The following is a 14,649-nucleotide window of genomic DNA, read 5'->3' as shown; positions in this document are numbered from 1 at the left end:
GAGTGAGGAGTCTAACTACGCTCTCTGCTTTCAGAATATGAGCTGCTAAATTTTATGACAACATATATCAATATACCTCATTTTTGACTTATCAAAGAGCTACTTAATTCTGTTGCATATATTATATAAACCTATTCAAATCTGGGTTCAAAACTATTTGAGTATTTAAGCAAAACAAACACATTTTGAAATTCCAAGTATATTGATTCAATGAAGAAAAATAGTTCAACACTTGAGCAGCCCTTCTAAGATAGAAGGTGCTAAACAGTGGCCAAAATCTTTCTACCACCTTGCAAACTTCCTGCCCTAGAACTAACTATACACACCATACAGCTTCAAACAAAGGCAGTTGTTATGCAGCTGATTAGTTGTATTTCAGCTACAGACATCTACAGGCAATGAAGTACAAAAACAGAAAACATCTCAAAATTTAGATAGAAAACAGCCTTATGGATTGAAATACTCAAGTCTTGACAAATAAAAAAGGTAAAACTAATTAACTAATAAGCACGTCTATGACCAGGAACTTCAGCTGCAACAAACTCCTGCCCAAAAACAAGTGAATAAACGGCAAAATTTTGAACAACTACATGACGTGCATTTTAACATACATAGGAGCGCACTCAATTGAGGTAAAAACCTTCACCTCTACTCCTCTTGAGCATCATCTTTATTCTTCTTTTTCTTCTTATCCTTCTTCTTGCTTTTACTTCCTTCATCGTCACTTCCAACATCACCATTCTCTGATTCTTTATCTTTCTTCTTTTTCTTTTTCTTCTTCTCGGACTTCTCCTCATCTGAGGATGCAACATCGTTATTCTCTTTGTCCTTCTTTTTCTTTTCCTTTTTCACAGACTCCACATCAGGGGATGCAGCTTCATCAGCTTCTTTCTTCTTTTTCTTCTTCTTTTCTTTTTTCAGTTCAGACTTATCCAATGCTTCCTCGACTACCTCTACCTTTGGTTTCTTTAAAGCACTGGGTGCAGGGGATACATCTAAATCATCCAATTTTCTCTTGTTAGCGTCCTCATCATCCTCCTTGTGTTTCTTCTTTTTCTTCTCAACCTCACCTGCGGCACCATCAGCAGCCACTGCATCAGGATCAGATTTCACAGTAGCAGCAGCAAGACCAGCAACCAGAGTATCCTCTTTGGTAGATAAAACAACATTTCTCGTCCACTCAGCTGGAGTTTTATCATTTGGCTTACCATGTTTATCCAACTTACCCTCAGCAACCAACTTCTTCTTCATTGAAGCCCTTGGTCCTAAGCCCCATTTCCTAGGATAAGTATCCCTATCCATCACCACTCTCTTAATCTTTGCAACCACACCATGATCACAAGTGCCCATAACAGCTGTGGTCATCTCTGCTATCCCCAACGCGATGGCCTCCCCCTTAGTAGTCATCAGCACAACCTCCTCTCCAACCTCAATATCATTCTCAAACCTTAAAAGCCCAGGAATCATCAACTTTGCACCATAGCAAATAGCATTAACTGCCGAATCCTTCACCACCAACCTCTTATAACTAGTCAAAACTACCTCCAACGGCATAATGACCCTCCTCAAGTAAGTCTCATCCCTATAGTTATCGTACATCCATTGTGCATCCATCACATCATGCATTGTCACCATATTATTCTTCTCACCCAAAATCCCAGACCTCACTCTCCTAAGCTCCTGCATATGTCCACCCACACCCAAAAGCAACCCAAGATGAACACACAATGTCCTAACATAAGTACCCGCCTCACAGGATATCCAAAAAACAACCAAATGCCTATCAGCATCATACTCAAGCAACTTACTTTCATAAATAGTCCTAATCCTAAGTTGCCTTTTGACAGCAGAAATCAAAGGGGGTCTTTGAAAAACAGCCCCAGTAAGAGCTTCAAGTGCTCTAGCAACCTTAGCAACATCAGGTACATCAGAATGCAACCTAGCAACACACACATACTCTTTACCCGCACCCTGTTGGGATTTAACCAAACGGGTCGCTCTATCAATACAAACAATCAAATTCCCAGTAACTTTAGGATCCAAAGTACCACTATGACCTGTTTTCTCGACCCGAAGGATCCTCTTTATCCAAGCTACAACTTCATGTGAAGATGGGTTAGCAGGTTTATCAAGATTAAGAATACCATACCTGATATACTCAGCAAGCGGACGCTTCAATGGAGAAAACCCAGATGGGAGAGGAGTGTAGTGACCCGTTCTGACATTGAGACGATCGTAGTTTTTCAATAGAATGGGCCATTCTGAAGTGTCAATGGTGGGTGTGTAGCTTTGAGGTTTGATGAGAAAATCACCATCAATTGGGGTGGATAGTGTTTGTGTTTCGTCCTCATTTTTGCCAGACTTTGATTTCTTTTTCTTCTTCTCTGAGCGAGAGAGCTCAACGTCAGTCATGGCGGCTTTCGGTGGGTTAAGTTTCAGGTAGGGTTTAAGTCTGGATTTTCTAGGGTTTTAATAGAAAAGAAATGAGAATGTTATATAGGGAGCAGGGTTTAGGGTTTTTGGATATTGACTGATTGGTGGTGAAGAGAGAATGGTGTAACTAATGGGCCCATTTGGATTTAACTAATGGGCCACATATACATTTATGGGCCTCAAACAATTGGTTCAGTTCCAAAATTTGCAAAGCCCCCAAACAAAGTTTCCTTCATTTATTTGTTTTAACGGAAAATTACACGTATAAGCAAAGTTAATTAGTTAACATAGTTATAGTTTACCTTAGTTATAATTCGTGACCTACTTTTTGCTATAATTACGCGGCTTAATTTTTTAGTTTGTGTAATCCACACGTTTGTATAATTCAGTATAATATAATTTTTCTATAATTTATAATATAATTTGTATAACAGTTTACACTTCTGATGTTTGTAATTGTAGAAATTTGTCTTTTCAAGTTTACAGAAAAACAACTGAATTATACACATATACCCACGAATTATATAAACATGCAAATTATGCAAATGATACAACATAAATTGTAGCAACAACCCATAAATATTCAAACTATAATTATGAGCACTATTAAGTTTATTATAGTGATATCTGCAAAAATTCCCCTTGTTTTATTATTGGACAAACAAAACAAACTCATTAGTTTAGGGCCTAATAACATAATTATGTGTCTTTCCGTGCGTTTTCAAAATGATCATTCATATCAATTATAGTCCCAGATATTGTATTTGGTTCACGTTCATATCTGTTTCTCGAATACATAAGGTCCAAATTAAGTATAATATATTTTATTTATATTATATCCAAATGAATTTGCATGTATCTGACTCTATCAATAACCTCTCTCTCTCTATCTCCTCGCTCGCCTCTCTCCCTAGGTATCTAATGTGAAGTATATGTATTTGTGCAACACAAATTCTCACTCGCTTCTTTCCCACTCTCACTCATTTCTCTTCCTAAGTATCTAGTGTGCTTGCATACTCATCTAGGATATACAAACTCTCTCGCGAGCCTTGTGTATTTGTATTTCAAAGAATTTTTTGTGGCAAAAATACATGTATCCAAGTATATCTGACTTGAAATATGATATGAAATTATTAATTTATGAAAGGATATGTATAATTATTTTAAACTCTAGGAAGAATTAGTAAATATAGTAGAAATTTTTGTGTAATTAAATAATTTTTCCTTTATTTTATTCCCTTAAAACTAAAGCTTACAAGAATATCCTAAGGCAAACTCAAAATTTGAAGATTTCAGGAAATCAATATCATTTCTTAACATAGACGCAAGCAAAAATTTTAATAACGATTAAGGAATAATGCCGTGTCCAATTAATCACTAATGAAGTGAGCAATAACGAATACATATATAGAGAGAGAGAGGGGTCAAATATGTATTCTAATTACCTAGTCTCTCCATTTCAAAATAAATGAGATTTTATCATTTTTGTTTCAAAATAAGTGTTATATGGATGATTTAAGAGCTAACAAATTACACTTATGTACTAGTAGTAATATTTATTTGTTAATGGATTGACAGCTAGTGGCTTTCTGGTTGGTGAAAACGATGCATCATTACACACATAATATTTGAATTCCATTATTGCAATAATTAGAGAAATGGGAAAAACAAATCAAAGAAAGACATAAAAGAGTAAATGGAGAATTACAAGCGGTTTTAAATGTAGGCATCCACACTAAAGCTCCCGCTATGCGAAGAGTTTGGGGAAATTGAATAACTTTTTTAATTTCTCCTTTAGAAGCTTGAAATTGGAGAAGCATATTCCAAGAGCTCTTCATCACATTCAAATGCCAACATATGTTGTTCTTCCAAAGTCACCATAGCTTCAACACCATCCATATTTTGATCAGCACTCAATATGAAGAAATTCTTGAATGGACCCATTGGTGCACACACTCTTTCAGGTTTACCCCATCCAAAATCTATGCTATAACCCGAAAACTTGCACATGTTGCTGCAGTAATAAGTGTCAAATTCGTCAATCGCGTATGGTGATTCCATTATTTCAAGTAATTTCAACACCAATGAATTGTGCTGAACAGGGTCTTTCTTGTAAACTTGCTCAAATTCCTTCCTGAATTCGCGAACCAATCTTGGCAATTCCATCTCCTCATCGTGACTTGCTGTTGTGGAAGTCACGGTGAGGAGATTTCCTATAACATTTCGCGATAAAGGGGGTGTTGTCATTGGGCGTATATCGACATAATTAATCAATTTAGATGGCCTGAATGAAGTGTTGTTGATTTTCGATGCAGCCTTTGTAGCTGATATGAACAGAAGTGCACTCACAACTTCTGCTCGTGTTGGATTTTTGATCCCTGCTTCAGCACCTATTTTTGCCCTAAGGCCCTGTAATTTCGAGGCAGAGAAATGGAATTTTTTGTGCACACATTTTTCCAATTTGGAATCAATCAATGGTGCAATTAAAGGTCCGTTTGGGGTTGGAAAAAATGTGTCGCTAATAAATTTGGGACGAGCGATTTGATTTGGATTTCGAGTTACTTTAGCCCAATCATAGATAAAACTTGCAACAGAGCCACCATCACCAACTTTATGTGACAGACATGTACTGATTGCTATTCCTCCACAATCGAAATGACTTAATTGAGCCACGAGTAGGCTTCCATCGGACGAATTCTTCCAAGGTAAATCTTTCATAAATATGTTTCCTTCTGCATAGTCATGAGGGTTGTTCAGCATTTCGGACATGGGACAATTTATTCGAACATTTAAAAACTCGATTCCCCTGTCATTGCATTCGATCGTGGCACTATCTCTCATTCTTCCAGCATAGGGATAGTAAGCTGATAAAGTTGTTGCTAATGAATTTTGTAGTTTGTTAGCTACTAATTGATCAAACTCTTGTTGTTGCTTAGAGTAGAAAAAAACTAGAGGAATGTACAAGTGACTCAACGATTGATCGATAAACGAAAGCTTGTGGTATTTAAGCGGAGAAGGGGTGGGTAAAGATGGCTTGACAATGATTTTTTCAGTAACTGGTGAAACAAGTTGTGATGGAGCTATAGCCATGATTATTTTCTGAATATGAAACAAGGTCTTTTTATGTATTGCCAACTTCAATATAACATGTATATATATACACACAAGAAGAAACTATTTTAGTATCATACTTGCATACACTCAATCAATCCTTGATAGTGCACTTTGTTTTTATTATTCATAAAAAACAAGTAAAGAATCTTGCTCCAACAAGGACAACTACGTTTATTATAAACGTACTGACTCTATTAATTCAGATTTGCATCAGATAGATTTACTAAAGATGATAAATGCTAAATATGAACAAGTTTTATATTCTTAGGCTTCAAATTCGAAACATCTAATTGAAGGCAGAAGAATCTTAATCATCCTATCACCCGCTTTGATAGCACTTTAAATATTTGAAATCAGAAATTGACTCAGATTAATTTAAATTTACATTGAATGCCGATTGAGGAGGTTAAAACGCTACCTTACCAAGAGGTTCTATATTATCGAATTTCAAACTCAAAACATCTAATTAAAGATAGAGGGATCCTAATTATCCTATCGCAACCCTCGGTAAAATAATAACTAAGCTAAGAGTTGGTTTAGTATTCATTTTGATTTTTTGTAATTCTTGTGAAGAGAACGGAGTTTCATAGGCTGAAAGAATGACTATTTCTCTGTGGCTCCGAAGGATCTAATGCCTAATTGGATGTTTCAAGATAAACTCCATTAATTTATTGAGTTTTTACACTGAATTTGTGGAATTTGTTACAAGCTAAGATTATGTAATTACTGAGCTAATCAAATTGGTTCATTGATTATAACTACGCTCTTTTAGTCCTCCCTTTTTTGTAAAAAAAAATAAATCATTTGAAAGGATAAGAATAAGATTATAATTTCAGATTTTATTCATAACCAAAAAGTTTAGTATAAAAACCAAAACTTTAGTATAAGATACATCAAATGAAACAAATGTAGTAAGTATTAAAACCAAAATTTCTACCATTAAGTAAAACTTTTTCAATTCAAATTCAGATTAGTTGGGCTTCAAAAATTACATAAATATGTTATATCAAAAAAAATATTTACCATCATTTATAGCAATAATTTTTTTTTCCATTTGAATATTTATAGTATATTTATACTACACTTTAATTCCGTATTGCTATTCGATTTTTTATTTTTCTTACTTGATGTCCAATACATTTTAAGTGACAAAAAGTAAACGAAAAATAATGAGTTTTTGGAGATTATTCCATATTTTTGTTCTCGTCTTTAAGTTGTCGACTTCGATTCCACAATTAAATTAAGTGTTGGGAATTAAACACACAACACACACAAATAATCTAGAGAAAAGAGAAACGGAACACAAACGGGACACACAAGAATTTAACGTGGTTCGGTTTCCCTACTCCACGACTGTAACAGGAGGATTTTATTTCACTTGTGCTACACTAGAATTACAAATACAAGGATCATATTTATAGGAAAGCCAAATGGTTAACCTAGGGTTTCAGTAATGGGTCGGGCCGGCTCACAAGCCTCCACAAAGCCCAACAATCTCCCACTTGGAGGCTTGAAGAATTTCAACTGTCATCCACTTAGAACACTTGTATGTCTAGTAATCTTTTTCAACTCTCTCCTGCTACAGCGGCCTTCTCATCAGTCAACTGAAAGGCCCGTTGAAGCTCCCCGAAGCTTCAACACATCAGTCACGGCTGAAACTGCCCTTGACTCGTCCTCGGTCCCTACCGGCTCCCACTTGAGACACGAACTGCCGGATCCTAGAACTCCCTGAGAACAAACACTCTCCATACTCAGCAAGATATTTTCTGGAGACGTATCAACAGCTGGAATACTGGTTCTCTTGACCCACTGTCTTCTAGGAGCCTTGGCTGAAGCACGGCCGGTGCTCCCACTGCCACAAACGCCTCTGACTGGTCTTCCTGAACCTTTCCTTGCTCGTTCATCCTGAATCTGACCTGTGGCTCTGGGTTTCTTTCTTGCAAAGACAACCTTCTTCTGCCCACGAGATTCTGTGAACCGGACTTTGTTTTTCTTCTGAACTGGGACGGTCACTCCCTCAGACGGTAATCCGACAATATACAACGATCCTCTTTTTGTTCCACGAGCCATGACAAGATTGCCCCTCACGACCTTCCACTGCCCATTTCCGAACTTCACATGATGTCCCTGTTCATCCAACTGCCTAACAGAAATCAAACTTTTCGTCAAGCTTGGAACAACTCTGACATCCTTCAAGGTCCAGAAACCGACTGGCGTCTTCAGCACCATGTCACCCATGCCCGTAACATCAAGAGCTCTATCGTCTGCAAGCCTTACCTTTCCAAAGTCTCCAATAACCAGATTCTGCAATGCTTCACTGCTGTGGGTAGCGTGAAAAGAAGCACCAGAATCCATGACCCAGGAATCCACATTGCTCTCCGCGCAACAGATAAACAAATCCTCGTTGACGCTGTCTTCTGCAATGTTGACTTGTTTGTCTTTCTGGCATTGATTCCTGAAATGCCCCACCTCCTTGCAGTTCCAACATGTTACACCTGAGCCATCCCGAGCCTTTGACTGACTCCTTCTTCGGTTCCTGCTCCCACTACCTCTGTTATTTCCTCTGCCTCTGACGACGTTTAGCATATCACCTGATGATTCTCCAGAACTCCTTCTTCTGACATCCTCGCCAAGAACGAGATCACGAATCTTCTCAAAGGTGAATCCATTAGGTCCCACTGAACTGGCAACTGCTGTAACCGTTCCGGACCAACTGTCAGGCAATGATGATAACAGTAGTAAAGCTTGAACTTCATCATCGAACTTAATGCCAACTGACAAAAGTCTGGCTAAGATCGAATTCAATGAGTTGATGTGCTCGGTAACTGAACTGCCTTCCTTCATCTTTGTGTTCACCAACTCTCTAATCAGAAAAATTTTGTTTGCTGCAGATGGCTTCTCGTACATGTTAGACAAGGCTTCCAAGATGCCTTTCGCTGTCTTCTCCTTAAGAATGTTGAACGCAACATTCTTGGTCAACGAGAGTCGGATAACTGACATAGCTTTCCGATCCAAAACTGCCCACTCTGCATCAGACAATTTTCCTTGCTTGTCACCCAACACTACGTCCAAATCTTTCTGAACCAGCAAATCTTCAATCTGCATCTTCCACCAACTGAAATCTGTACCATCGAACTTCTCAATTCGGAACTTCCCATCTTCTGCCATCTCAAAGGACTTCGGCAATTCCCTTAACGGCGTCTACAGACAGCGGGCGGCGATTTGGACGATGCTCACGATCTGGACGCTCGCGGCTGGATCTGAGGCTCCTCGACGCGGCGGCCAACGGAACGGCGCGACGGACAGCACACGGACGACGGCTGTTCGCACCCTGCGCGGTTCTCCTAGCCGGCTGCTGCTTGAGGTTACCCACACGGTAACGGCGGCTACTCCTCCCTGCACACAGTTCTTCACACAAGAACCCTAGGTGACAATTTCTCACAGTTTGTGTTACAATGTTGTTGAAACCTCGCTCTGATACCAATTGTTGGGAATTAAACACACAACACACACAAATAATCTAGAGAAAAGAGAAACGGAACACAAACGGGACACACAAGAATTTAACGTGGTTCGGTTTCCCTACTCCACGACTGTAACAGGAGGATTTTATTTCACTTGTGCTACACTAGAATTACAAATACAAGGATCATATTTATAGGAAAGCCAAATGGTTAACCTAGGGTTTCAGTAATGGGTCGGGCCGGCTCACAAGCCTCCACAAAGCCCAACATTAAGCACCTCTTTCTTGGACAAAGGATGTGTAGACTTGAAATTTCTTGTCATGTACTTAATCTCCAAGAAGTATTTGACAATATTTCATAAATCTTAAAGAAAACATTTCTCTTGATTGTGGAGAAATCTTCCTTCTTTAATTTCATATTGTGTCGTAGATTTAGAAGTGGACACGTTTATTAAGTTTCACGTATAATTTATATTTTCTTGCGCAATTAGTTTAAAAGTTTTGTTTATATATGGATTGATTTTTCTCTATAATTTTTATGTTTTTATTAAAATATTTAGTTTAAACTATAGTTTTTCATCACTGCATCCTTTCATTATTTTGAGCTTGCACTAATTTTCTTTTAATTTCATTATATACCTCACACATGCTTGTTTAACAATATATATATATAGAGTCCGAAACTAAAATGGTACAAAATTTTAACAAAAAATTTCAAAACGATATATAAAATTTTATATTAACCAAAACGGTAAAATCGCTGCAGGCGCAGCGACTTACCTCACCTGAAAAAGTAAAATCGTTGCTGAGGCAGCGATTTTGAAAAAATTATTTTTTTTTAATAAAAAATTGAAATTGCTGCCTAAGCAGCGATTTCAAAATTTTGCTTCTTCCAAATCGCTGCTTTGGCAGCGATTTCATATTATTTTTTAATTATAATTTTTTTTTAAAAAAAAATGTATATCGCTGCCAGTGCAGCGATTTACCGAAAAAAAAAATTTTTTTTTTTATAATATAAATCGCTGCCAGTGCAACGATTTATAAAATAAAAAAAAATTATAACATAAATCGCTGCAAGGGCAGCGATTTATATTATAAAAAAATTTTTTTTTTATTAAATCGCTAAGCTATTTTTTTTAAAAAAAAAAATTAAAAAAAAGCTAAAACAGGAATTTTATATAAAAAGAAAATTTATAATTGCAGCGATTTATGTTATAAATTTTATTTTTTTATAAATCGCTGCACTGGCAGCGATTTATATTATAAAAAAAATTTTTTTTTTATTAAATCGCTGCAGTGGTAGCGATTTATATTATAAAAAAAAATATTTTTTTTTGGTAAATCGCTGCACTGGCAGATATACATTTTTTTTTTTTAAAAAAATTATAATTAAAAAATAATATGAAATCGCTGCCAAAAGCAGCGATTTGGAAGAAGCAAAATTTTGAAATCGCTGCTTAGGCAGCGATTTCAATTTTTTATTAAAAAAAATATAATTTTTTCAAAATCGCTGCCTCAGCAGCGATTTTACTTTTTCAGGTGAGGTAAGTCGCTGCGCCTGCAACGATTTTACCGTTTTGGTTAATATAAAATTTTACATACCGTTTTAAAATTTTTGTTAAAATTTTGTACCGTTTTAGTTTCGGATTCTATATATATATATATATGTGTGTGATTTTTTAATATATACTAATTGAGACAAATTAAATGCACGCGCATGCAACACACAAATATTAATATTATTCAATAAATATAGACATCTACATAAAGCCTCTCATATCATTGAACTGCCCCATAGTACTAGACTAGAATAAATATTAATTAGAGAAAGGGAAACAAAGCCAATTACTAACTCTTAAAATCATCACAACTAAAATGAAATCCATAGATGCAGAATTTAGGAAATTAGTTGAAGAAGTTGTTCATCGCGTTCAAATTCAGACATATGTTGTTTATCCAACATTACCCGCGCATCCACACCTCCACCAATTTTGTAATCTTTCAAGAAGAATACATTCTTGAAAGGACCATTTGGTAAACCAACTCTCTCAGGTTTTCCCCATCCAAAATCCACATTATAGTCTGCATAGTTACAAAGATTACTACAAACATACACATCCTCATATTCATCATCAAATGGTTTTTTCCCTTTTCTCATTGATTCTACTGCTTCTAAGATATATTCATTTTGTTCCGCATGATCTTTCTTGTACGCGGTCTCAACTCCCTTCCTTAAATTACGAACCAACGTTGGCAACTCAATGTCTTCTTCCTTAGTTGCTGATGTCGAGAAAATCGACAAGAGATTCCCAATGGCACTCTGAGGTAGACGACATTTCATCATACTACGTACGTTTAAAAAGTGGAAAAGCTTTGATGGACTCATTGAAGTAGTTGTGCTTGATGCTGCCTTAATTGCACATTTGAAAAGTAGCGCGCTCACTACTTCAGCCCTTGTTGGATTTTCAACTCCAGATTCTACTGCTACCTTCAAATTATGTCGCATAAATTGAAATAGATCAGGAAACATGAAGAAGAAAAAACCATAAAAGCAAATAATAATAATAATAATGGGCTTGTGGTATAATTACCTTAGCTCGAAGTGCATCTAACTTGTTTGTAGGGGAAAAAATTCTTTTTTGTACACATTCACTGACATTAGACACCAATTGTGGCGCAATAATAGGACTATAATTATTTGATGAGAAAATAGAATCTCCTACAAATGTAGGAGCCAAAGTTGTTGCCCTACGACCACGAGTGATACGAGACCACTCATTAAGGAAATTAAGTACAGAGCAACCATCACCAATCTTGTGCGATAAGCATACACTGATAGCTATTCCCCCACAATCAAACTTACTTACTTGCGCCACAAGTAAATTACCATCTTCATAGTTATTCGCCCAAGGCAAGTCCTTGGGAAAAACTATACTCTCTGCTTGAGATGCATCAGGATGATCAAGTATTTCAGACATGGTACAATTTATTCGAACACTCAAAAACTCAGCTCCCATATCGTTACAATCAACCATAGCATTGTCTCTCAATTTTCCAGCGTAAGGATAATAAGAGACTAGGGTTTTTGATAGAGATGTTTGTAGCAAGTGTGCTATATGGGATAGTTCATTATCAGTTGACTCCTCTCTTTGTTGTACTTTAGGGTAAAAAAGTGCCAAAGGAATATACATATTACTTTGGAATTGATCAATGTAAGAGAGTTTGTGGTATCTAAGAGTAGGTGGGGTGAGAGAAGAAGGTTTAATAAAGGTTTTGTCACAAACCGAAACAAGTGATGGTGATGACAATAATGCAAAAGCCATGATTAATTTAACAGATAACACTACTTAATTCTTAGATAATTTCTTAGATAATTTGCTCTATGCAATGGTAATTAAGATTGTTGATTTGCTTCTCATATAGATGTATATATATATAGACACATAATATTGTGGCTTGGATGGGGGTGACACACGGGAGTGGGGTTGTGGGGGCTGGTTTGGGGTAAGAATAAAAATACATTTGAAAAATTTAAAAGTTTAATTTATTTATTTTTGATAGGGAGGGTTGGGTACGGGGTATGAGTAGGTTAAGAAAAAAATTAAACATGAAAAAGAGTTTTCCCATCAAACATCAAATAATGTCATTTGCAAACTCGAAATTTCTAATTTTCTTAGTACTATACTAAATTTTCTTAGTACTATACTTAATAAGTTGCAAAATGACAGTGGAAATGAAATCTTTGGAGAAAGGACATGCAGATTTCAACTCATTACACCTAAAGACATTTATTTATTTTGAAAAACAACAGCAACAAATTGGATGTTGTATGAGAGAACATATACACAACATTGCTTAAAGACATGGAGGTGAGTCATCAATTAACTGAAACAAGCGATGGTAATGATAATAATGACATAGCTATATGATAATTGATAAAGTGAATATTACACCACTTTAGCTCTATGCAATGTTGCCTCTCTTGTTCTTATATTTATATATATACACACAAAAGGAAATAAAGGCCCGTTTGGACGTGAGTCTTTTTTTTTTTTCTAAAGTTTTTCAATAGATAGTTTTAAAATATTATTTGGTTATACATTGAAACAATTTGTTTGTTAGTTTTTAAAGATGAATTTTCAATTTTTTAGAAAAATATTATTTTTTCATTCATATAATTTTTTAAAAAAATTTCAACTGAAATGCACATCCAAACACAACTTCATACTTTCAAATATGGTCCTGCAAATTTAACTTCAGAACTTTGTTATTCAAAGTTTTCAAAGTAAATCTGTGTTCAAGTGCTTACTAATTGTGAAGATTCTATTCCCAATCTTATAATTTTCTTCTCCATTTTTCTCCCTTATTTCAAAAAGAAAAAGTTTGTACACTTCACCTTAAAAAATAAAATTAAAAAATTAGATTGCGATATATGGTATAATTATTTAATTTGTCCAAACAAAGACCTTTTTTTAAATATTCCCAAATGATTTGATTTTAAACTTTACATTTGATCACTACATTTTTAATTAACTTATTTAATTTTAACTAGAGTGCAGATTTTAAAAGTCTTTATTTGTTTATACACGCAAAAGGAGACAAGTCGTGTAGGACCAAGAAATTACGTACACTTGGAAAAACGAACATAGCTAGTTACTGATATTAATAGTTTCATTTGTTCCTACTTAATTAAATTACTTTCTCCATTTCAAATTAATTGAATTGTTAAAGTATTTTATATTTTTTAAAAAAAAAATTAAGACATAAATTAAACACAATATAATTGGTTGGTGTGGGGCTACATACCTATTTAATCACGTGCACACTAAAATATTGTATTTATAACTACGACACCTAAACTATGTACTAGATAAGAATTAGCCCCGTGCAAGTAACGGATCTGCACATGTTGTTCTTGTATAATTGGTTTAAAAAAATTATTTTTTGTTTCAATTAATGAAATATTAATTTTAATAAAATTAAAAATGCATATTAATATAGAATAGTCTTTATATGAAACTAGTTAACTTAGCCGCGCTATGCGCGGTATCTAAAAGTTTTCATTTTTATTAAATTTTTAAATTCAAATAGATTAGTTAATAAATTTTATCATTTAGCTTTGTAATTTCAACTCAATTCATGAATTAATTTTATCAAAAAATAATAACATGTACGGTCAAATACCTATACTTTTTTTGGTTGAATAGTACCTATTCTTTTATGTTAGTTATAATATATAACTAAGAATTTATGACTTCATTATCCATTTGAATGAGTCCTCCAAATTAAATATGGTTAACTTTGATGTTTTGTTAAAAATTTACAGTGAGATTTTTAGTCTTTTAAATTTTTTCAAAAATATCAAAAGAATTAAAATAGTAATAAATTCAAAAACAGACTTAGAAATATCAAAATTATTCGTAATAGATAAGCTACCTATAATTTGAAGACTTAAAAAAGTACTTCAATATTTATATATTAAAATATAAAGTTCTCTATATATATTGATTCTTTGGAAGGAAATGGGTGATACATGATTTTAGTTCGGTAAAATAATTTTTAGTGATATAAAATTAACATAAAAATAATATATTATTGTTAAAATGCATAATAAAATAAGTAATAAATGAACAATTATA

The 14,649-nt window shown here is 34.7% G+C and overlaps 3 protein-coding genes across 3 annotated transcripts; all 3 read right to left on the bottom strand.

Moving 5' to 3' along the window:
- Window positions 1-183: 183 nt before the first annotated feature.
- On the bottom strand, window positions 184-2,486 carry LOC107011233 (H/ACA ribonucleoprotein complex subunit 4). Its single transcript, XM_015210646.2, has one exon. It carries the CDS (start codon window positions 2,410-2,412, stop codon window positions 649-651), a length of 1,764 nt encoding a protein of 587 aa, XP_015066132.1. The 5' UTR covers window positions 2,413-2,486; the 3' UTR covers window positions 184-648.
- Window positions 2,487-4,227: 1,741 nt separating this feature from the next.
- On the bottom strand, window positions 4,228-5,523 carry LOC107010116 (acylsugar acyltransferase 3-like). The gene has a single exon (XM_015209373.1). The coding sequence runs from the start codon at window positions 5,521-5,523 to the stop codon at window positions 4,228-4,230; it is 1,296 nt and encodes a 431-aa protein (XP_015064859.1).
- A 5,207-nt stretch (window positions 5,524-10,730) lies between these two features.
- LOC107010800 (acylsugar acyltransferase 3-like) lies at window positions 10,731-12,505 on the bottom strand. Its single transcript, XM_015210076.2, has 2 exons — window positions 11,602-12,505; window positions 10,731-11,498 (listed from the first exon to the last, which is right to left on the bottom strand). Exons 1-2 carry the CDS (start codon window positions 12,331-12,333, stop codon window positions 10,908-10,910), a joined length of 1,323 nt encoding a protein of 440 aa, XP_015065562.1. The 5' UTR covers window positions 12,334-12,505; the 3' UTR covers window positions 10,731-10,907.
- Between the last annotated feature and the right edge of the window lie 2,144 nt (window positions 12,506-14,649).

Source organism: Solanum pennellii, chromosome 2 (genome assembly GCF_001406875.1).
Source record: "Solanum pennellii chromosome 2, SPENNV200".
NCBI classification, from domain to species: domain Eukaryota; kingdom Viridiplantae; phylum Streptophyta; class Magnoliopsida; order Solanales; family Solanaceae; genus Solanum; species Solanum pennellii.
Note: the sequence above shows the minus strand (reverse complement) of the source record. Positions and strands in the feature narration are given on the sequence as shown.